The following is a 23,748-nucleotide window of genomic DNA, read 5'->3' on the forward strand; positions in this document are numbered from 1 at the left end:
TTTTTGAAGTGAAACTTCTTTACGCACGGTAGGGTAAGTTCGTTTCATGCGAGTTGCTATGTAACGAAATCATGCAACGCATTTCCCCCGCTGTCTGTCCCTATGTATGCTTAGATCTTTAAAACTACGCAACGGATTTTAATGCGTTTTTTTTTTAATAGATAGAGTAATTCAAGAGGAAGGTTTATATGTATGATACATGCATAATATAGTAGGGAAACACTGATAATTTTAGAGGTTTGTAATGTGATGTCGTAAATAAACACATTTTTTTGCGCTTACATTGCAAACGCTCACTGAACTCTACGAGATGGATCAAAATAATATACTACAGTATTGTACGCCTTAAAAAGGTCTACAAAAAAGTCCGTGATGGTATATGTTTATCTCTAAGGGATAACCCACAATAATCATTTTGTTTCTTTTGCTTTAAGCATTAATCCCTATCCAATTAAGTACTTTCAAATACATTGTGCATTTAATATAGATTAATATGGCCCTTTACAGCATGTAATTTAAATGAATATTTTCGAAGATATTACAGACTTAAAATGCAGGGACATAGCGGTTGCGGCGGTACCGGCCGGTTTGTATTGTCTAATGACAAGATAGCTGTGACTGTTGTATATAAAGACATTCTTAGTATATTTACTATCTATCAGCACTGCACCCGTGCGAAGCATAGTATACAAATAATACCATTAAACCAATTCCTTAACCCTTTTCCCGGTATGTTTGTGTGTTTGAAGAAGTTTCACTTCAGTAGCGTGTTCTATAATTACACGTATTTTTTTTTAGTTCTTTATTTCCAATTTTAACTAATTATATCGTACATTTACCTTTATTTTTTTTAATCCTATGTTTTCATGCATGCCCTATAGTTTCCCGCCGTCAATTTTTCTTCTTTTTCGCGAATTTAAAATAATAATTTACGAGGGATGGAACACAACCGAATGATAGGTACATACAGTTGCTACATCGATTAAGGACGAATTTTATGGACAACTTCTCATTAATAAAGGCTTTTAGAAGTTATTGGTGCTCTGGCACACATCAATATTAAGAGTAAATTTGGATCATATCTACTAAAATATATCAAACATGTGCATGCAAATTTGCTTAAAAAAATCATCATATATGCATTTATACATACTTTTTACTGAGTTACAGCACAGGATTTACGTTAACAGTAATTTTTACTTCATCATCATCATAAGATCGTTAGTCCTAAGACTTGCTGGACATGCGCTTCCACTCTTTCCTATCCTGAGCTAATCTTCGCAACTAGAACAACTCATATCCTTAATTATTTGCGAACAGTAATCTAACCTACTACTTCTACAATTCCTAACTTCCGCTTCTGCCAAAGTATGAATTATTTTAAATATTAATTATTGTAAAATCTTAGAAATATGACTTCATATTTGTATGCTATATGCATTTTCCATATAATCCGAACTATTTGACTCCCCGATCGCCTGTTCTGAATATTCCGATTAGATTTCTAAATGCTTTCTATAAACCTCGAAAACTTTTACATGACACTGAAGACCGTTAAATAATTAACTTACAGTAAAATTTGGCTCAACAAGGTGCGTTATAATTGATGGTATAGAATTATTACATGAAACACTTTAATAGTGGTTAATACTAAATATTAATATACATTAATGTGAATCTCATTCGTTTATGCACTACAAATTACCTGAATTACATTAATGTGAATCTCATTCGTTTATGCACTACAAATTACCTGAATTATAATAGTTAATGAGGAAAAAGTTGATACTGCTGCCACACCCATCGCCGGGAATCGAACCCGGCACCTTTGGTTTTACGCGCCAACGCTCTGACTACTAAGCTACGACAAATAACAACAGCAGCATGAACGAACCGTACCTATTAGTTCACAGATCCATCGAACTAAAATATATATAATACCACATAAACCACTTCAATAGTGGTTAATACTTAATATTAATGCACTGGGTACCCCAAGTAAACGTTTTTCGTCAATTACTGATAATAACTGATAACTAACTAATAATTTACAATTGAAGACACCAAAAAATGTTTCTTACAAAGGTGGTCCATATAAACATCATCATCATAAGGTCGTCAGTCCTAAAACTGGTTGGACACGTACCTCCACTTTTTCCTATCCTGAACTAATTTTCCCATTTCCCTAAAACTGTAAGAACCCATATCCTTAACTATTTGCGAACAGTAATCTAATCTAGGTCTACCTCTACCCTTCTTAACTTCCGTTTCTGCCTCTTATATATCTCTGACTAGACGTTCATGCCTGAGAAGGTGTCCTACTAACCTATCTCGTCTATTCCTTATTTATAGACTTCCATAGAGTCCTATTTCTTCTATTCTTTTTAATACCTTTTCATTTCTAACCTTTTCTATCCACGGTATCCTAATCATTCGCCTATAACACCACATTTCGAACGCCTCTAACCTTTTCTTTTCCTCCGCGCCCACTGTCCATATTTCGCACCTGTACGACGCTGCGCTCCAAACACACCTTTAACAACCTTTTTCGAATTTCTAAATTAACCGTTCGCGAGCATAGAAGTGACTTCTTTTTATTAAAGGCGACACGACCCTGCGCTATCCTCTGCTTTATATCCCTACTACTCCTTCCGTCCTGACTTATCTGACTTCCTAGATACATAAAATCGCCCACTTCTCCTGTCATTATAATCGCTCTTTCCCTACTTTTTCTTTTCTTGCATACCAGCATTTTTGTTTTATTTTTATTTATTTTCATGCAGTACTGTTTTGTCAATACCTCCTCCATTTTATTTAAAGCTATGTCTAGGTCCTCCTTACTAGATGCTACTACTGCTGCATCTGCAAATCTTAGCTTTCTAATCTTTTGCCCTCACAGTTGTACTATCTTTAATGATGTTGATCGCGTCTTCGATTTATAGATAAAAAAGTAGCGGTGACATTGTGCATCTCTGTCTGACTCCCTTCCTAATATTTTCTTCTTGACGTTGCAGCCCCATAACTGCCAGTTGCTCTTTATACAAACTAATAAGTATCACCCTTCTATCTTTGTAAGTCATCCCTACATTTTTAAGTTTATTAAACATCTTGTCCCATTTAACATTGTCAGAAGGTTTTTCTAAATCTACAAATCTTATGTACGCACTCTTTCTTTTTTCTATAGTTTATTGTTACCCGTAAAACTAGAATCGCTTCCCGTGTTCCTCTATTTCTTCTAATTCTTGGCGCATGGGAAGTTAAGCTAGTTTCTCTTTTTAGATATAAAAATAAGTCCGGCATATTGAAAATATTTTTACGTCATTATTTACTTTACTATTCTTCTCTATTTTATGTACGAGTATGAATGACCGATTTCATCTTAGTGATTCACCCTGTATACATTGCTTTGGTTCGACTGATCTATGACCTAATAAGTGGGGTTTGACGTATGTTAATGGTCAGAGCATTAGCACGTAAATCCAAAGGTCCATCGTTCCATTTCCGGCGAGGGTCTGACAACAGTAACAATTTTTTTCTCATTAACTTAAGACAATTTATTGTTGATAAATTAATGAATTTCACATTAATATGTTTTAAGAATTAGCATGAATTTTTTTTAGATCTTGTTTTTAAAATAAGATGGTCGTTTTTTTCCGAAACGGCGAAGTTTTCTAGTAAGTTCTCGTTGCAAGACACTTAAATTAACCAAGAATTTTAATGATATAGTAAAATACAGAATGCTCGCGAAGGGTTAATTTAGGAATTCGAAAAAGGTTGTTAAAGGTGTATGTTTGGAGTGCGGCGTTGTACGGATGCGAAACATGGACAGTGGGCGCGGCGGTAAAGAAAGGGTTAGAAGCCTTCGAAATGTGGTGTTATAGGCAATGATGAGGATAACGTGGGTAGAAAAGGTAAGAAATGAAGAGGTATTAGAAAGAATAGGAGAACAGAGGACTCTATGGAAGTCAATAAAAAATAGGCGAGGTAGTATGGTAGAACACCTTCTCAGGTACGAAGGTCTAGTCAGAGACATTTTAGAAACAGAAGCAGGTGTTAGGAAGAGTGGAGGTAGGCCTAGATTAGATTACTGTTCGCAAATAGTTAAGGATGTGGGTTGTTTTAGTTTTAGGGAAGTGCGATGTTTAGCTCAGGATAGGAAAGAGTGGAGATACGTGCCCAACCAGTCTTAGGACTGACGACCTTATGATGATGATGATCAATATTTTAACAACATGAGTACCTAGACACTAACTGTAAGATTTTCTAGGAAATTCCTTAATTATAAATTTGTTAAAGTTGAAAAACTAAAGTTGCAGTTAACTGTCTTTCAATTTTAGTATAAATGTTGTGGTGTTATCGGATCTAATGAATATCAGGAAGTTCCAAATAGTTGCTGTGAGGGTAAGGGCAGCTGTTCCCATTCAGATGCATTCAAAAAGGGCTGTCTTGAAGTAATGTTTAAGGAGCAACAAACATACGGTTATCTGTTTGGTTTAATTCATGTTATACTGCTTCTTTGCGAGGTATGCTTTTTAAATATAAATTTGTTAATCAAGTAACTTCTTAATCCCTATACATAATCACTTTTAAATTTTTAAGATACTTAGTATTGTTTTTGTTTTGTTACAGATTACTGCAGCTGTCTTGTCCTTTTATTTGATACTTTGAGAGAGTAAACATAATAAATACAAGGCTACATAGTAAAAGTTGAAAAATCGATTAACCTATGGTGCACTCTACATTGTAATAACTGCAAATTACAAAATAAAAAGTATAGTATTACCGTTTAGTGTTTTGTTGAAGTTTAAAATTACACACTAAAATAATGAAAGATCCTACCGTAGATATCTTGGGTGCAAAACCGGAAAAGTAGCCCTCAGCCAGTCGGTAGAGAATTTTCCCGACATAAATTTGTTACCGGACGGGAGTCGTTCCTTGTTGTAGGCGGGAAAAAGTTAAGCATCCCTGTACATTTTTAAACTACGAAAAACTGTGTGTTAACAAATGGGGAAGGTTCAAAGTTGGCAAAAATCAGGTTTTTAGGTCTAGAAGGCAAGGTGTGCCTTCAAATAAAAATTGTACAGAAATTAAAAACCTTCAATTTGAGCGATCGATTTTGTCAATTGGTTCTTGCACAAATCCCACGAATTCAACAACAGCACATTATATTACCACTAAAACAGAAAGTATTAATTGTAATTGAAATTATACCAATGTTTATAATTTTTTGTGTTATCCCAGATTAAAAAAAGGAAAACAGCTCAATCCGATGGAAATTTTCGTTTCTTAATGGTTAAAAACAATTAATCTGTGATGTTTAAAAGAAATAATGTTAACTCGGTTCCTATTGGTCGTAGGAGACTCGTTTTGCTCTTTTAATGTTTGTTTCCAAGTCGCCCTTTCACATTCCTCGGTTAAAAATTCGTACGTTACGTAGGGGTCGCTCCAGCTCTAATTGCTTATACAGAAAAATGACCCCCTTATTTGCAACAATAAATAAGGGGATAGAAATGAATTTTTTGATTTGACCCTAACGGAATATGAAGAACTCCATCTTTACAAAGAGATTTGCAACTGAAAATGTTTGATCAAAAAGAAGTTACGGCAATAACTATTCATGTCTGTTGAGATAAACAATTAATATTTCACTAACAAATTGACCAATTTACGCCCACAAAAACTAGCTCGATTCCAAATTTAAAAACCTACATTTCAATGTGATGAAATCGTTAAAGAAGTAATGGCAATTTATGACGATTTTTTGGGATTTGTGCAATAACCAATTGACAAAATTGATCGCTCAAATTGAAGGTTTTTAATTTCTCTACAATTTTTATTTGAAACTTTTCTTTCTAAAAGGCATACCTTACTTTTGGACCTTCCCCATTTGTTAACGCACACTTTTTCGAAGTTTAAAAACATACAGGGATGCTTAACTTGCCCGGCTCACAACAAGGAACAACTTCCGTCCGGTAACAAATTTATGTCGGGACAATTCTCTACCGACTGGACTACCTGTCATTATTTTTTAACTATATTCAATGTCCCGTTACAACGAAAACCCAAAATGTGATTTTTGTAAGGACTTTCGATACGTTTAAAATATTAAACATTGGATTGCATGACTGGCACCTGACCAAAGCGTTCCTTGAGGATCTCATTATACCAAAAAGAAAACTAAATTTTGTTGCAACACGATGAAAAACATAGTAACTGTTGTCTACAGTTCAACTCGAACGCCACATCGTTAAAACATAGAAATGAAAACACAAATAAGTTACCATAAGGCAGTATAACCAGTAGTTTCTAAATTCACCCGACCAACTATATAAGCAATTATACTTCGTTTACTTTCTGTAGCGATGTAACCTTCAGTGTGACCGGCGCAAAGTAGAAAAGAACAGCACTAAGCCAGAAAAGGAAGGAGATAACTCTCGGCCAAACTCTTAACCAGTGAGGAGCGTATAATCCGTACATTACTACACGGAAAAATTGACCATTTTATCCACTAAAAATGCATTGCTCAAATGTGCTGTTATTGGTACCAACTACTACTGAAAATATCAACGAGATGTTTACTTATACTGAAGGCATATTAAAGGCTTTGACGCTTGTTTTCGACTCACACTACTATTCATGATTGAACAAAACTTTTGGCAGGTACTGTATGTAAAACTAAGTTTAATGAACAAGAGTCGAGAGTATAATGGGCTTTTTTCTCCCTACCTACGATTTTGCCAGCGCGCATCCAAACATTGGAAGGGGCACATCGCTAGAGAAAGTAAAGGAGTATACCTCCCAGTTCGTGAGTTGCCATTTCGAGACTTGGCTTATTTACTTATTCTAATATAGTTTAATTTATTATTTGCATATATAGAATAATGTTGTCGCACTTCGGCATTGCTTCTGCAAATGATGATCAAACCGAACTATTGAACTCATCTCCATATATTCCATCAACGGAAGTCGCATACTTTTAATATATGTTTTAATTTGTTTTTTTTTTACTACCAAATCATTTATATCATTTAAAGCGTAAGGACGACCGCGAAAGTTTTACTTAATTTATCAATACAGAAATAAGTGCCTACCTTGCTGGAGGTGAAGGAGCACTATAAAACACGAAAATTAAGTAAATGTCTGTATGTCCGTTTCCGAGATAAATGTAGTTGAAAGTAGAGGTAAATTTAATTCCGGTCCTGATAAAAGAGTATCTACGGCCCGCAACGCTGCACTCAATTAGCTGGTGATTTTCAACATCAGTGGGTCATGTGTTTTGTATTTCTTTTTTGGTCATGCATTGCTTATTTGTTAGGTTAGATTAAGAGTGATGCAGCGTGTTAACAGGCAACCTCTAGTACAGTGTACTTCAATTTGTTAGAATTGTGACCTTGAAGAAATCTGCGCGAAGATAGAAAGAATACACACGAGGCGTCAGCAAGACAGAAATAGTTGGAACATGCTTGAACGAGTACAGCTCTCGATGCGCGGTCTTAGGAGATCGGCTGTACAGTACTAGACGAAAATATTTAGCAATTTCTTAAAACAAAAATGTATTTAAACTAACAATAGAAAACAAAGCAAAAGTTTTATAGGCGTGTAGAGTGTTTATTCAATTTAGTTGTTATTATTACGGCTAAATATGCTTTTAAATAAATAAAAATATCATCACTATAATATACTGCTACATTAATTTTTTGGTTATATTTTACAGTAAGTATATTACAGTAAATGTTTAGGTAACAATAATTAATATTTATTTATGGTAAGTGTGAGTATTATTATGTATTAATTCTAATTCCTTGTAGTTATTGATAGTTTACGGTTTCTTAAGCACTTGAAAAAATAAACGGAAGCAAAAAAAAATCGACCATTTTTTTGTGATTGAATTACATAAAAACGTATTAAACTAATACTCCTTAGGTGGAATAAAGATAAAATATGTTGGAAAACATAAATCCTGAAAATTCTCGTAATCTCTCTTTCTTTCACCAACCATTACTTATTCGTTATAAGCGTATAGAGATCGCCAAAGAAGTTTCACTTCTTTCACGTGTACCTACTGAGCTGCACCTGTTTTTGAAGTGAAAACTTCTTTAGCGACGTTGGGCACTTTTTGGCAGGGGAAAATGTTCTGGGTTGCCGTCACCGACATGCTCACGACTGGCGCACGCGCAGCGGCCGTGTGCTGTAGGCGTTAGACGCTTTTAGGATGGGTGAAATCTAGTGCGTTCGCGTCACCGTAGCAGCACTTGTAGCAGTATATCTGAGTGTATCTGTATCTATACAGCCAGGACGATCGATGCGGTTTTTAAGCGATACTTAGATAAATTTCAATCAAACGTTTTCATTTCTTACTTTAGTTACCATAAGCCTTTTGTATTTTTTTTTAGAACACAATGAAATAATTGAAAGTACAAAAAGTCTAAGAATTGTTGAAATTAATAATGACAATGATGCAAACAATGTTAAAAAACAAGTATGTACATTGAAATTTATGTAAATATTTGAATAATAAAAAAACATATAAACATGCATATAATTGTTGCTCGGAGTGTCAATAGATGTGAAAAGCAGATTGATGTTGATAATTTTCATTCAAACATTGTGAAATTTTAAATTTTAATACTAAAAGTTCTATGTTTTCACTTCTATCGGCAGTCTCTATAACTGCCAATTTTTTATACAGCGTCACCACCTGATTGATCATAGGGGAGATTCTGGAAGTTCACAGGTTTTGATTTGTGAAGTTGTAAGGATCATTAGTGAAATTTTCATTTAAGGTTTTTGTTTTTATGGTAAATATATTATTGTCTGTCTAATATGGCGATATTGTTTTAATTATAATTAGCTAGTTATTACTTAGTGCACCCCAATTGACAAAATGATTAAGTGTGAGCCCTCAAATGTATACCAATTAAAAAGCAGATCAAAAATTATAGTAGACACTAACATCATCATCATCATAAGGTCATCAGTCCTAAGACTGGTTGGACACGTACCTCCACTCTTTCCTATCCTGAGCTAATCTTCGCATTTCCCTAAAACTAGAACAGCCCACATCCTTAACTATTTGCGAAGAGTAATCTAGTCTAGGTCTACCTCTACCCCTCCTACCTCCTGTTTCTGCCTCTAATATGTCTCTGACTAGACCTTCATGCCTGAGAAGGTGTCCTACCAACCTATCTGGCCTATTTTTTATTGACTTCCATCGAGTCCTCTGTTCTCTTATTCTTTCCAATACCTCTTCAAGATACTAACATAAAAAAATAAAAATAAAATGTACTATTTTATAATAACGAAAGTTATTATTTTATTTGGAATATCGACAAGTACCTACATTTTCGTCATTATATAAGTTTTACATTTTAAATACTTAAGTCAGTCGTAAATTGATTAAAAAAACGTTGCATAGTTGCAATTGGGTGGATATAAATGGTATCTCAAATATTCACGTAAAAAGTAATTTTGATATATAACACATGATTTTAATTAAAAATTGTGAATATTCGACGGTTATAATGACACTTATTCATACATATAATTTTGTAAAAATGTGGCTAAATTTCGCTGATACAGCACTAAATTGAACCCTTCAAAACGTAAGTGGACGTGGACTTCTTGGCATGAACCGTAAACTTCAGAAACACTCCCATGAGAAAGTCCAATAGCGATAAGTCACATGATCTCATGGGTCAAACACGACCAGGAAATGACTGATACAATAATATTGAATTGTTTCTCGGATTGTCATCATTATAAGGTCGTAAGTCCTAAGACAGATTGGACACGTACCTCAACTCTTTCCTATCTTCAGTTAATCTTCCCATTTCTCTAAAACTAGATTAACCGATATCCTTAACTATTCGTCAACAGTGATTTAATCTAGGTCTACCTCTACCCCTCCTACCTCCCGTTTCTGCCACTAATATGTGTCTTACTACTACTTGTATGGCACTTAAAAAACCGCATATTGTTCGCATCCCTACTATCATATGACGATAGCGATAACCATTGGCTGGTATTACCTGACTAGACTTGTTGAAGGGCGATTAGAGTCAATTCATTAATCAGTCTCTTCAAAACTGTTAAAGTTGCAAAAATTGCAAACTGTAGATGTCAAATCTTCATCATTTTTAAAGTGAAACTTTTATTACATCCTTCAAATTTTTTCGTCCGTTTATCCCATGTCGCATTACAGTCGGCCGCGGAGTAAGGGTAAAACTGAAAGATGCTAGGCAGAGCAGCCAAAGCCAATATGACGGAGCCTATGGCTTGCATTAGCTAACCGTGTCGCCTTTATTCTCACACATTCGTGCAAATGCATGACAGTTACATTTATAGACTGTGAAACTCAAAGCGAAGATGAAATTATTGATAGAATAACAGAAATTCAAAATGATTTAATGATTTAAATAAATTGTAGGATGTTCTCAGTTTTTAACATGCGTCTAAAATCATCTGAATAATACTGGGGTTTGGTATATCTTAAAAATATCGATAAAAAAGTAGGCGATAGGTATATGTTTATCTCCCAAGAATAACCCATAGAAACCATTTGTCACGCTGTCGAGAGTAACTTCTAACCTAACCTAACCTAACCTCTAAAGAGAACATATTTGTACTGTATCACCAAAAAGCAGCTGTAAATATTGTATACAAACATATTCTGTAATATACACCAATCATAATCGTAATATTATTAATTACTCCACACTGCCGCACATTACTATCTACATTCCATGCGTGCTAAACCGGGGCGAGTCGCTAGTTATGTATAAAAATAAATTTCGTAAAAGTTACATAGCCATGCACAAAATTTTATCTTGAGACACAGTGTGATGGTTTATAGATATACGAATTTAAAAAAAACACTACAAAGCGTTTGAAGGACGCGCTATAGCAATTGACGCGTGTACCTTCGATAAAATCGAACGAACATTAAAAAATGTCCACTATATAAAAGCATATTCTTAAGTTTACTGGTCAAAAAAAATACGTTAAAATTAGGACAATGCTTTTTCAATGATTAGTAACAAATTGTGATAAGATATTTTCATTTTCTTTATCCCACATGGAATTAGTTGACAAAAAATTCCCAAAACAATAAATTGTTACAATACATTACTTGGTTGACTATATAGCTTCATTAACTTGAACGTTCTTAAAGCAGTAAATGATGATTTTCCAAAGACTATGTTTCGTCAGGGGTTGCGGCTGACATCCTCAGTTGCCTAGAATACCGTCTTATTTTGTTTTTTATAGCAACATCCATTAACATATTTATCTAAAAGATTTGAGAATATATCGATTATCATATCGACGCAGTTTGAACAAAAAGCGTAACAAGAATTTTATCAACAGAAGTACTTTGAAGATAACTTTATAAAATGAGTCTCAACCAAAATCTATACAATATCTGTGTCACAGGCAGAAATGAAGCAAATTTCCTTAATTTTTATTGCATCTTCTTTGGTTACGGTAAAGCAGTGATATTAAATTAGAAGTCTAGATTAATTATGAATTTAATTTCTCATAATAGGCTCACGTAACTACGGATTGGTCTAAAGTTTTACCTACCCGTGAAACAGCTTACAGAGGGCTCAGCCAGCTTGAATCCTCCAAAGATGTAAAGATCGTGGGAGGGAATGAAGCTGCACCAAACTCCATACCATACCAAGTAAGTATTAAATTATTTGGAATACGTAATTATTAAACATACATACAATTTTTTAGACATCTTTTAGAAGTGAGTTAGTTTTAATATGAAATATTATTCTGAAAATTCATTTGTGAATTTTTACCCACTACACACTTCCTCAAATTAATGAGGAAAAATTTGTTGCTGTTGTCACACCCCCGCCGAGAATCGAACCCGGGCTCCTTGGCTTCACGCGCCAATGCTTTGACCACTAAGCTACGAGAGATGACAACAGCAACAACGACAAACCGTACTATTAGTCACAGATGTAGATGACTAATGTAACTATGTACTGAATATAAATATATATACAATGTAGAAATCTTCCCGAAGTGAATTAGTTTTTAATATGAAATATTCTCAATTTTTACCCACTACACACTTCCTCAAATTAATGAGGAAAAATTTGTTGCTGTTGACACACCCCCGCCGAGAATCGAACGCGGGCTCTTTGGCTTTACGCGCCAATGCTTTGACCACTAAGCTACGAGAGATGACAACAGCAACAACGACAAACCGTACTTATTAGGTCACAAATCCGTCGAACTAATATATACTATGATTAAACATACATACAATTTTTTTAGACATCTTTTAGAAGTGAGTTAGTTTAATATGAAATATTATTCTGAAAATTCATTTCTTGAATTCTTTTTTTTTTGCCCACTACACACTTCCTCAAATTAATGAGGAAAAATTTGTTGCTGTTGTCACACCCCCGCCGAGAATCGAACGCGGGCTCTTTGGCTTTACGCGCCAATGCTTTGACCACTAAGCTACGAGAGATGACAACAGCAACAACGACAAACCGTACTTATTAGGTCACAAATCCGTCGAACTAATATATACTATGTTTAAACATACATACAATTTAGACATCTTTTAGAAGTGAGTTAGTTTTATTTTTCCTCATTAATTTGAGGAAGTGTGTAGTGGGTAAAAATTCACAAATGAATTTTCAGAATAATATTTCATATTAAAACTTAATTATTGATCTAAAGTTTTGGGTGCTCGTCAATCATCATCATCATCATCATAAAGTAATCAGTTCTAAGACTGGTTGGACACGTACCTCCACTCTTTTCTATCCCTAAAGCTAGAACAACTCATATTCTTAACTATTTGCTCGTCAATACAGTTTATAATTTAACATTACAAAGAAACCAGCTTTTCCCGCGGCTTCGCTCGCAGAAATTAATATTGTTTCTCCATAAAACCTTTTAACTCCCAATTAACCCTTACTACGTTTTAATTTTATGTAATGTCGCCATCTAAGCTTCAAATACAAACGTAGCAACAACATTTCACCCTTAAGGGTTGATTTTTAAAAATTGCCAAAATTTCAACAATGAGCAACCTTCGAGTGAATCCGAGTACAAATAAAATATACCCCATGGAAACGTGCAACCTCTTTTCATTTAATTCATAATATCAAACGGCATATATACCGAGTTTCAAGTAAATTCAACCACAAATAAAGTATGTCTTAAACAAAAATTGCAACACCTTTTTACCCCCCTTTTCTTTGGGGGTTGAATTTTTAGAATGTCGAGATAGGTCTTTCAGAAATTAAATGAGAGACCATTAAGACCATTTCAACATTGCAGCTCCTGTTTACCACTCATCCCTCCCCCCCAACAGAGATTGAATTTTTTAACCAGTTTCAAGTAAATCGGACCAGAAACAAACATGCAATCTTTGCAAAACCTTTTCAGCTCCCTAAAGAGGTAGAATTTTGTAAAATGTTGAAATAGGTATGCATGTAAATAAAACACCATACATAACTATAGACAACATTACGTTTAGCTGTAAGTTGCGTTTTGTTATACCATTTTTAACAAATGAACGGTTAGACTGATGTTTTGATTGATAAATTTTTCGTTTTGCTATCAATTGCGTTTTATCGTCATGTCAGTTGCGTTTTCTTATACCACTTTTCTCCACGAGAACGGGATAAAATATCCTAAAGTATCCTATGTCCGTCTGCTGGTTCTAAACTGCCTGCCCATCAATTTTCAGTCAAATTTGTTCAGCCGTTCTTGAGTTATAAATAGTGCAACTAAAACGAATTTCTTCTATATCCTTTAAGTACCGACGTGCGGTCTGAGAGGCCCCGGCAGGAACTTGACTTGTTAGTTTACCCTTTCCCCCGCACAATACCGATCCCCGCTTTTAAGTAGCTGTGAGTTTAGTGCCCATGTTTACGTTGGAACAATCAGTGTTGTTGTCGCATGCGTATTTGGTGAGTAATTACCTTTTGAAATTCCGACGCGGCCTCTCAGGCCTCACGTCGGTACTTACGTAAGTTTTTTGTTTTATTTTTTTGTTATAGTAAACTGTTATTTTCACAGATATTATGAACTATGGGTACACCAGGGAAAAAGGGAAATACCCCCAGAGTTCTTGCCTGCTAAAACGAGACCAGAAAAATCAACCTTATATGGTTTTACAAAAGATACCACGTTATTGTCTCATGTTCCCAAGAAGGGAAAAGCGGTCATTTTGGCTTCATCAATGCATCATAATGAAGGAACAAACACAGACTCAGGGAAGCCAAAAATTATACAGTTTTATAATTCTACGAAAGGCGGAGTAGATGAAATAGATAAAAAGTGCTCTGTGTATACTTGCAGCCGCCGATCAAGACGCTGGCCTAGGACAATTTTTTACCTGGTTTTGGATATTAGTTCCGTCAATTCTCATCTTTTACATGATATACATGTGGGAAAACAAACTGATAGAGGAGACTTTATAAAAAAATTAGCTCGACAGTTGGTATTAGAGCATATAAAGCGGAGATTTAGTAACCTAAGGTTGCCCCGTGAACTTAGAATGAGTTTAGCAAGATTACTTGGTTCTGATAAGCCAGAGACATGTGAAGATGGAGCTGAAGAAGTCAAGACACGAAAGACATGTCTTTCATGTCAACCTAAATTGAAAAGAAAATCGACTTATAAATGCTATTCGTGCAAAAAACACGTTTGTTTGCTGTGCGCGAAACAAGTGTACCCTGACTGTGCTTAGAATTGAAGGTGTAGTTGGACTGTGGTCATTTTTTTTTTCAGATGGTTTATGTTCTTATTAATTTTTTTTTTCTAAGAGTTATATTAGTCGTAAGTGAGAAATACTATTTGTTGTTATTCTGAGAGGAGTATTTTCTGTGTTTTGGTTTTTTATAACGAATAGTCTGAATTTTTACCAAAATTCATTCCAAATATTATTGTAGCCTAATATCAAAAAAAATAATAAAGTTGATTACCTTTCTATATTTATTTTTTCTCAAAACCCTTCATTTTTCATCATAATACAAGGACAAATAATTTAACTCATCGCTTTCTTTAAAAAACTATGTAATATAAGCGGCCTCTCAGGCCTCACATCGGTACTAACGTTACAAAAAATGCACGTCGGTACTTAAAGGATATATATATAGATTTATGAGTTTTGTTTTAGAATGAAATCAAAACTATTAAATCTATTCCAAAATTATTTTAGCTGTTCCGTGCATGATACTTTTCTATACGTTACACTTTGTTGAAACACCGTCATTATTTTAATAAAATGCAATCACGCCGGATTTAATTTTACTTTTCATTTGAAGTCGCGAAAAATATCAATGACAATAGCGAATGAAGTAAGGAATCAGATGCATATTAAAACAAGGTTGTATAAATGAACTTAGCCATTCATCGTAGAATTTCTCCCTTATGGGCCGTTCCTAAAAACGTGTGACGCAAGCTTTATAGTATGCAAAAGTAGAGAATGCAGGGTGTTTTTGCAATACGTTACAAGTTTGCAGGAGGGGATAAGGCGCTATAAAATGAGAAAATTAAATAAACGTTTGGTGGCCCAAAAGTCTACCCCTTTCGAGAAAAGCTTATTTGAGAAAGCAGGCCATTGTCAACCCGACTCTGGTCGATCAACTATATTGATTTTCGGTACAATTACGCTAACGCTTGAGCTCGGTGTATGTCGTGATTTTTCGTGAAGATTTATAGGTGATATCTCAAAGCTCATTATTGGTGTCGATTTTTTTTTACATCACAATCTCCTGATAGATGTCAGAAATCGAAAACTTCAGGATACGACGACAAAAATGACCGCTAGAGGGACAGTCATGATCGAAAATCTCCCTAGTATTAAGAACATTTTCCGTTCTACTAATTTTTCATGAACTGTTATCCATGTTCCCGGAAATAACACAACTAGATGGCAACTGTACGTGACATTCACGACTTTTCGCAGACGCTCTCCAAGAAAAAGACTTCTCTACCATAGCCTTTGTGAAGGCCTTTCACCAGATTCCTGTCACTGAAGAGGATATACTGAAAACAGCGATAACGACACCATTCGAGTTGTACGAATTTTCATACATGGGTTTTGGACTATGAAATGCTGCGCAGACCTTTCAAAGATTTATAGATGAGGTGCTTCGTGGAATGGGCTTTTGTTATGCTTACACAGATGACATGCTCGTTGCATCAGAAGCGCTAGAACAGCACGAATGTCATCTAAGGACGCTATTCTAACGTTTACAATTTTACGGCGTGTTCTTTAACACGGCGAAGTGTGTTTTCGGCGAATGAACAGTTAAGTTTCTTGGTTATCTCATTTCTAGTGAAGGAACACAGTCCCTTCCTGAGAAAATGGAAGCCATTCGTTCGTTTCCGTTGCCGAATACTGTGAAACAACTCAGTCGCTTTTTGGACGTGTTGAACTTCTATGGGCGATTTATACCCAACGCAGCAACAGTCCACGCAGTGCTGAATAACTTATTACAAGGCAACGTAAAAGGCAAAGCACCCATTCCATGGACATCAAAAACCAAATTTTGAGGCATGCAAGGGCAGTTTAGCCCAAGCTACCTACACCGAAATCACCACTAGCAGTTTTCTCTGACGCATCCGACTTAACCATTGGTGCAGTCCTGCAACATTTCGCTGATTCATCATGATAACCATTGGAATTTTTCTCAAGAAAACTATCGACAACAGAAAGAAAATATTCAGCCTACGACAGGGAGCTACTAGTCATATACGAAGCCATAAAATATTTTCGACACATGGTGGAAGGCAGACAATTCAGCATTTTCACCGATCATCTACTGCTGACATTTGTGTTCAAGAAAAAAGACGTGTACGCCTCGTATTTAACGTATTTAGATTTTATCGGATTTTCCATAGATACACGTCACGTCTCAGGAGACAGAAATGTGGTCGCTGACGCGCATTCTTAAATTGACGAGACGTCAGACGCATTTGATTTCTGAGCACTAGCAGCTGCATAAAGAACCGATGAAGAGCTGAAAACCTTAATGACCACCAAATTGATGTCGCTCCAACTAAAAAGGATAACTGTGCCAGGAGCCAATCTCGAGCTGTTATGTGATGTGTCTACCAAGAACGTGCGCCCCTTCGTCACTTCCAAATTCAGACACACCGTCTTCAACGTCACACATATTCTCTGACATCCTGGAGTAAAAGCGGCAGTCAAAATGATAACACAGCGTTATGTTTGACTGCCAATAAAAAAGGATTACAGATAATGGGCACAGAGTTGCGAAGCGCACCAACGATCCAGGGTTACACGCCATACAAAATCGCCACAAGGAACGTTCCCAGTACGTTCAGGGCGGTTCGAATTTGTCCATGTGGGTATTGTCGTCATGCTAAGTTCAGAAGGATTCCGATATTGTCTCTCGTGTGTCGACAGGTTCTCTCGCTGGCCCGAAGCTTTACCCATGATGGACCAGAAAGCCACAACTGTAGCACGGACTTTCTTTCCCTCTATATGGCTAAGTTCGACGTTCTTCTACGAATTGCCACAGTCTCTTCAAAGAACTGAATGTCCTGATCGGTGTGGAACAATTTAGAACAACCGCATACCATCCGCAATAAAACAGTCTCGTCGAGCGATTGCACCAGCAATTAAAAGGCGCAATAATGTGCCATACCAACTCCAGTTGGATGGCAGTACATTTAACAGTTTTGCTCGGAATTCAAACGGCCTGAAAAAACGACTTACAGTCTTCAGCGGCAGAGACGGTATATGGGAAATCATTCAAAATTTCAGGAGACTTTTTAACCCCAACCACTTCCATAAGCAATCCTGCAACCTATATGCAAGCTTACGCCAACACACAGAGTTTGCGTCCCATCAACGGAACCACCCATGTAACAAAAGCGACCTTCGTCTTCAGAAATATGGCTACCACAGAAAGTGTTTTCCTTCGTTGCAGTGGACCTAAGGCGTTAGTACAGCAGCCTTAAGAAGGACCCTTCCAGGCAGTTGAGGTGCACCAAAACGTTCACAATCGATGTTCGTGAACGTCACGTTGTCGTTTCGGTGGATAGCCTTAAAAACCCGCTTACATCACGGCAGATGATGGCAACAGGAAGACGCCACCGAGCGGCATGGCCTAGAGGTTTAGACCATTGCTTAGTATTCGGGAGGACGCCGGTTCGATTCCGGGTCCGTCTGCCTTGGTCCAAGTTTTTCTGTGGTTTCCTTGGATCCCTTAGGTAAATGCTGGAGCAGTAATATTCCACAGATACTCTTTCATTCTCTTCTGTCTTCATTTCGTCCGTCTCATCTTTCTCACCCGAACCACCACCCACTTATTGCCACGATTCCTGAAAGCAGGCTGAAGAGGGCCTCCCGCCCTACCTTCCGGCGTAGTCCGGAGGGACTGCCCGCCCACCAGCATTACTGGAAGATTGACACAATTAGTTACAGACAGTAATCCAGATGCAAAATTGTCTTGTACACGCTCCGGAAGACGTGCCAAGTTTCCAGATTTGCCACATATTACTTTTTACTGTGTATTATCATTTTTATATATAGCTTTGGTATTTTTCCTAATATCAATATTGTAATGTCTAACTCAATTCTTTCTTTTGTAAATATTTCCTATTGTCATTATGTAAATATCCTTTCAAATATATCTTACTGAACCTTTTGTATCCGTACCTTTCTATTATTCCCTCTGCAAATTACTGTATTACTCGTACTTTCCACTAATCCCTTAACATTTTAATTTTGCTCACTAACAACATTAGATGTATAATTTTTGTTGCTTCTTAATCGCATATTAATATTGGGTTTCTTGGTACATTGGGGCAAAATCTGTTTCTGAATATTTCATCTAATCACACTTCTTAAGTTTCATTCTCTTCTAATTCAATCCCTACTTTAGTTAAAATACTTCTAGCTCCACCCTTTTAATCTTTCAAAATTACTTCCGATCTGTTCAACTATTCCATTTGTTACTTCAGTTATTATTAATTAAATTTATTGTGTTTTCATTATGTTTCTTTTGGTTTATTTTATTTTTGCAAAAAATGCATTGTTATAACCGCGAAACCTAAAATACTTTAAAAAAGCTGTTTAATTTGTTATAGAACATCCCGTACAATTTATGAAAAATGACAGCCTTCCTTTTTTTTAACAGAATAAGATAAAAAGGCTTAGGGGACTAGTGATCTAGAATATAATAATTTTATTTGTTTAGGCCGGTATGTTTCTTTATTTCAATGAAGGATGGAATTTCTGTGGAGGATCCTTAATCACCAGAAGATACGTATTAACAGCTGCGCATTGTTTGGTGAATAAGTAAGACATTTGTTCGTAATTATTATTTTCATATTTTGTTGCAATTTGCTTTTTATTTGTTTTTAACAGACCTGTATCGGTGGAAGTAATTCTGGGTGCACACAAAATTCGTCAAACTGAACCTACCCAACAACGCATTCGAACTTCCACATACAAAGTGCACGAACAGTATAACAGTTTGCAGAATGATATAGGCATCGTCTCTCTTCCGACACCAGCTAATCTCAATCGTAAGTTTTTGCATCGATAATTTACTTCTTACTAAATATTAATTGTAACTAATAATGAATTATCAGACTTATTAATTAAAGTAAAAATTAAATTATTCGATATGTTATATACACTATTTATTTATTTGTAGCTTTTCAATATCTATTTAATATTTATATACACATGGGAAAGCCTGTAATAAAAGTTCAAGTAAAGTCAAAGCCCCTTTTTTAGTATAATTTTCGGATTTACCACTTCGAATTATTTTATTCGATTTTGGTAACGTGCCTATCACGTTGAGGTTAGCTACGCCGGGATTCGTTTCAGAAAGTAGATATCCATATATTCAAATGGACCTTGTTGGAGCATACATACCTAAACCTAAAATGTAGCATCGTACTACAGATGGCGTTTACCGCGCCATTTGTGGTATTTTCTAAATCGATCGAAATCGCGATCCGCGTCTGGCAGTTTCGACAGAATACAGACCACTTCGAATTATTTTATTCGTGTTTGCAATTTTACAAAACCTAATTCAATTTTTCACAGAGTATGTTCAACTGATTGCACTTCCCCGTAGAGCTGACATTTCGAATAGTTTCGCGGGATCTGAGGCAATAGCAAGTGGTTGGGGATACACTTCTACTTCTGCTGCCGATATCAGTGACGTATTGCGATATATTAATGTTCCCATTATAACAAACGACGTGTGTAATGCAACAATACCGGGCATTACAGGCTCAATGGTTTGTTCTGGAGGAGCGGGCAATAAAGGGGTTTGTTATGGAGATTCAGGCGGACCTCTTATGGCCAGTAGAAAATTGGTAACTATAAGTTTAAAAAATTGAGCATTCACTGTCACCCAGTGTTGGTTGAAGCTGTGGTAGCAGGGCATCTCCCATTGATAAGTTGACGGTTGTTTGTTGTGAGTGAAGAATGATGATGAGTAAATTGTCATATCGCGGCTCAATCTTTCTATTTAGAAGAATCTCATTATTAGAGTCGCTGTTACATGTTTGAAATATAGGTTCTCTAGGTATAAGTAGGTTGCAGTCGGGCATTTAATAAATAAAATATTAAAAAAGAGTATTCAAATACAAATATAAATATTTTTTTTATGAATATGTATTTAAATACAAATACAAGTATTTATTAACAGGATATATTTAAATGTTTCAAAAGTATTTGAAATACTGCAACAAATATTAAGGTTTATAAAATATTTTATAATTATTTGTTTTTGAAAATTTATGGGGAAGTATCCAGATTGATACAACAGGTCGTGTTCCCGACAAGAAAGAATAAAAGAGATAGAACTGAAGCCGGGAACTCGATAAATACAAAACGATGTAGAACAAATTCAAAAGTAAGTCGCGCGGTCTGATGGACTGACAAAAAAAGAATAAAACTAAAGAAAAGTTTTATTTTTTAAGCAAGTATATACCTACCTAATATAAGAGAATAATATTCAAATACAAGTACAAATACTGCAGCTTTATTTATGTACGGCTGGCTGCCGTGCACCGCGACCACGTTAGCATCCCCAGATGGCAGAAAGTCCTGGCGAGGCATTGCATCATACCTAGTACAGGGTTTGCCCGGAAAGTAATAGGACTGAGTCGATTTAAAAAAATTTATTGAGCCAATCGTTACAATTCTTAAAAAACTTTCAAAATAGGCTCCTTCTGCGTCGATGCAGCGCTGCCAGCGGGATTTCCAAGCATTGAAGGCGTCACGGAAGGCATTCTCCGGAATAGCCTTAAGAGCCGCGGTGCATGCTGCTTGGATCCCCTCTGTCGTCTCAAAATGCTTGCCTTTCATCGGCCTTTTCAGGCGAGCAAACAAAAAAGTCCGGGGGGGCACATCTGGGCTGTAGGGCGGCTGCGGAAGCGTTGGGATGCCGGCCTTGGTCAGGTAGCTGTCCACAAGAAAGGCGGTGTGAGCCGGGGCGTTGTCGTGGTACAACGTCCAGTCGGCTGCGATGTCTTGTCGGACCCGATTGACCCTTTCGTTTGAGTCTCTTGAGCACTTCCACGTAACACTTGGCTTTGACGGTTTGTCCAGGAGGAACAAATTCACGGTGGACGATGCCTCTCATGTCAAAAAAGACAATGAGCATCGTTTTCGCTTTGGATTTACTCATTCCCCTACCAGTCGGAAGATTGCCTCTTTGTCTCGGGATCATACTCAAAGATCCATGACTCGTCACCTGTGATTACGTTATTCAAAAATTGAGGGTCACATTCACACATGTTTAAATTTTCTTGGCACACTTCCACTAGCCGCAATTTCTTCATTTAGATTAGGGTACCTATGTGCCTAGGATGTGGAAAGTAGCAGAAATTATGTTTCATGAACCAGGCAAAGCCTCTCACGACGTTGTATCATACAGGCCAATGTCCTTACTTCTTATATTATCAAAGTTATTCGAAATAATAATCCTGAAAAGAATGAAACCTATCATTGAAGAAAGGAATTTAATATCAAACCATCAGCTCAGCTTTAGAGAAAGGCACTCAACTATAGACCAGGTACATATAATTACAAATGTGACACAAAAAGCGTTAGAAAACGAAGAAGTGTGCTATCCCATGTTTCTCGATGTTGCACAAGCCTTCGATAAAATGTGCATGGTGGGTTAAATTACAAGTTAAATAAGCTACTTCTACTAAAATACTCGGAATTATTAGAACGTTACATCTCAAGCAAAGTCATCAGAGTAAAACAAAGAAATGCATACAAGAATTAAAAGAGATCGGAGCAGAAGTGCCACAAGGAAGTGTCCTAGGCCCTATCTTGTACTTGACCTACACCAGTGACATATCATACCTAGAACAAGACATTATAGCCACCTTTGCAAACGATGCCGCTATTCTAGCGGTAGGCAAAAAACACGCAGAAGCTGAAAATAAACTACAAACAACAGTTAAGCAAATATACAATTGGACCAAAAGATGGTGAATCAAATTGAACGAATCTAAATCTGTACACATGAACTTCACAAATAAAAGTAATCAACAAATACCAATCTTTATAAATTACGTCAGATTCTTTACGCAAATTCGGCAAAATATCTAGGTATAACATTAGACGCAAGACTTCGCTAGAAGATCCATGTTAAAAAGAAAAGCGAAAAACTCAATATAAGATATAAGAAAATGCACTGAATACATGGTAGGCACTCCAGCCTATTAATGTACAACAAAAACTTTTTTGTACAAACAAATCCACAAACCAGTGTGGACTTATCGCTTGCAGCTCTAGGGATGTGCCAGCAAAAGTAATATCATAATCATCCAGCGATACCAGAATAAAGTACATCAAAAACAGTGATCTCCATCGGTACTTCAGATGGACACCCATGTCAATGCCCGCACATCCAAATCTTTATGCACTCTACGTACCTTATATTTCATTATTTCTCATATTTTCCCTATCATTTCATTGCACCTATGTAACTCTTACCTGCACACATTCCAAACTTTGTTGGACAATATTTCAGAATATTTTAAAATGCTATAAAAAGAATTATTTCATTCAACAAATTATACTCATTCCACAATTTAATTTTAATCAAAACGAAGAAATTGTCATAGGTATGGTGAAATGATCAATGACCAACAATTTAGTAGTATCAGTCTGAAAATTACTGATATGCAATAATACTGATATCCTTTGTTGTATCTCTTGCAGGTTGGAATTGCTATATCTATAGGTCTCAATGGTTGTGAAGCTGGAGACCCATCCATCTTTACTAGGGTAACATCACATTTAGACTGGATCTCAGCAAACAGTGATGCCGTAATTTCTTAAATGTTCCTTAAACATCAAAGCAAATTTTGAAAATAAACAATTATGTATTGATATTGAATAGACCTTTATATATTTTTATATAAGTATAGTATATATTAATACATAAATATTCTATGTATTTAGAATGTTGACTTGGCATGGAATAATGTTTGGCACATTTTTATCCCCTCTCATAATACTTATATCTTTAAATCATGCAAGCTGATGGAGTCACGTGTGCCTATAAAAAACACAAAAATTAGCTTATAATTGATATACACCTTCAAATTAATCTCACTGATTTTCCTTAACTTTTGGTCGTTACGACATACATAGTGCCCTATGGCAATATTGTTAGAGCTGTTTTAATATACAAGGGATACCAGGACAAAACGAGGTTCGGGGAAAGACGGGAAGTGCGCTAATGTACATAA

General features: G+C 36.0%; 2 protein-coding genes across 3 annotated transcripts in view; both read left to right on the forward strand.

Annotated features, from left to right (window-relative positions):
• Positions 1–4,748, forward strand: part of LOC108740082 — a 21,056-nt gene extending 16,308 nt beyond the window's left edge. For both annotated transcript variants that reach the window (XM_018474275.1, XM_018474274.1), the window contains exons 4-5: positions 4,338–4,523; positions 4,630–4,748. In XM_018474275.1, the coding sequence (XP_018329777.1) occupies positions 4,338–4,523; positions 4,630–4,668 (225 nt within the window). In that variant the 3' untranslated portion in view covers positions 4,669–4,748. The remainder of the gene's footprint in view (positions 1–4,337; positions 4,524–4,629) is intronic.
• Positions 4,749–11,394: 6,646 nt separating this feature from the next.
• LOC108740078 (brachyurin-like) lies at positions 11,395–23,392 on the forward strand. Its single transcript, XM_018474271.1, has 6 exons — positions 11,395–11,481; positions 11,543–11,680; positions 19,212–19,312; positions 19,382–19,542; positions 20,072–20,346; positions 23,216–23,392. Exons 1-6 carry the CDS (start codon positions 11,437–11,439, stop codon positions 23,333–23,335), a joined length of 840 nt encoding a protein of 279 aa, XP_018329773.1. The 5' UTR covers positions 11,395–11,436; the 3' UTR covers positions 23,336–23,392.
• The last annotated feature ends 356 nt before the right edge of the window (positions 23,393–23,748 follow it).

This window comes from Agrilus planipennis, unplaced genomic scaffold (genome assembly GCF_000699045.2).
Source record: "Agrilus planipennis isolate EAB-ADULT unplaced genomic scaffold, Apla_2.0 scaffold168, whole genome shotgun sequence".
Lineage (NCBI taxonomy): Eukaryota > Metazoa > Arthropoda > Insecta > Coleoptera > Buprestidae > Agrilus > Agrilus planipennis.

What these genes read in the sequence shown, in the direction of transcription:
- LOC108740078 (XM_018474271.1), top strand. Translation starts at nt 11,437, where the DNA reads ATGAAGCAAATTTCCTTAATTTTTATTGCATCTTCTTTGGTTACG. An exon ending in TTGCATCTTCTTTGGTTACG is followed by an intron (nt 11,482 to 11,542) that starts GTAAAGCAGTGA and finishes TTCTCATAATAG; the next exon opens with GCTCACGTAACTACGGATTG. An exon ending in TTATGGCCAGTAGAAAATTG is followed by an intron (nt 20,347 to 23,215) that starts GTAACTATAAGT and finishes TATCTCTTGCAG; the next exon opens with GTTGGAATTGCTATATCTAT.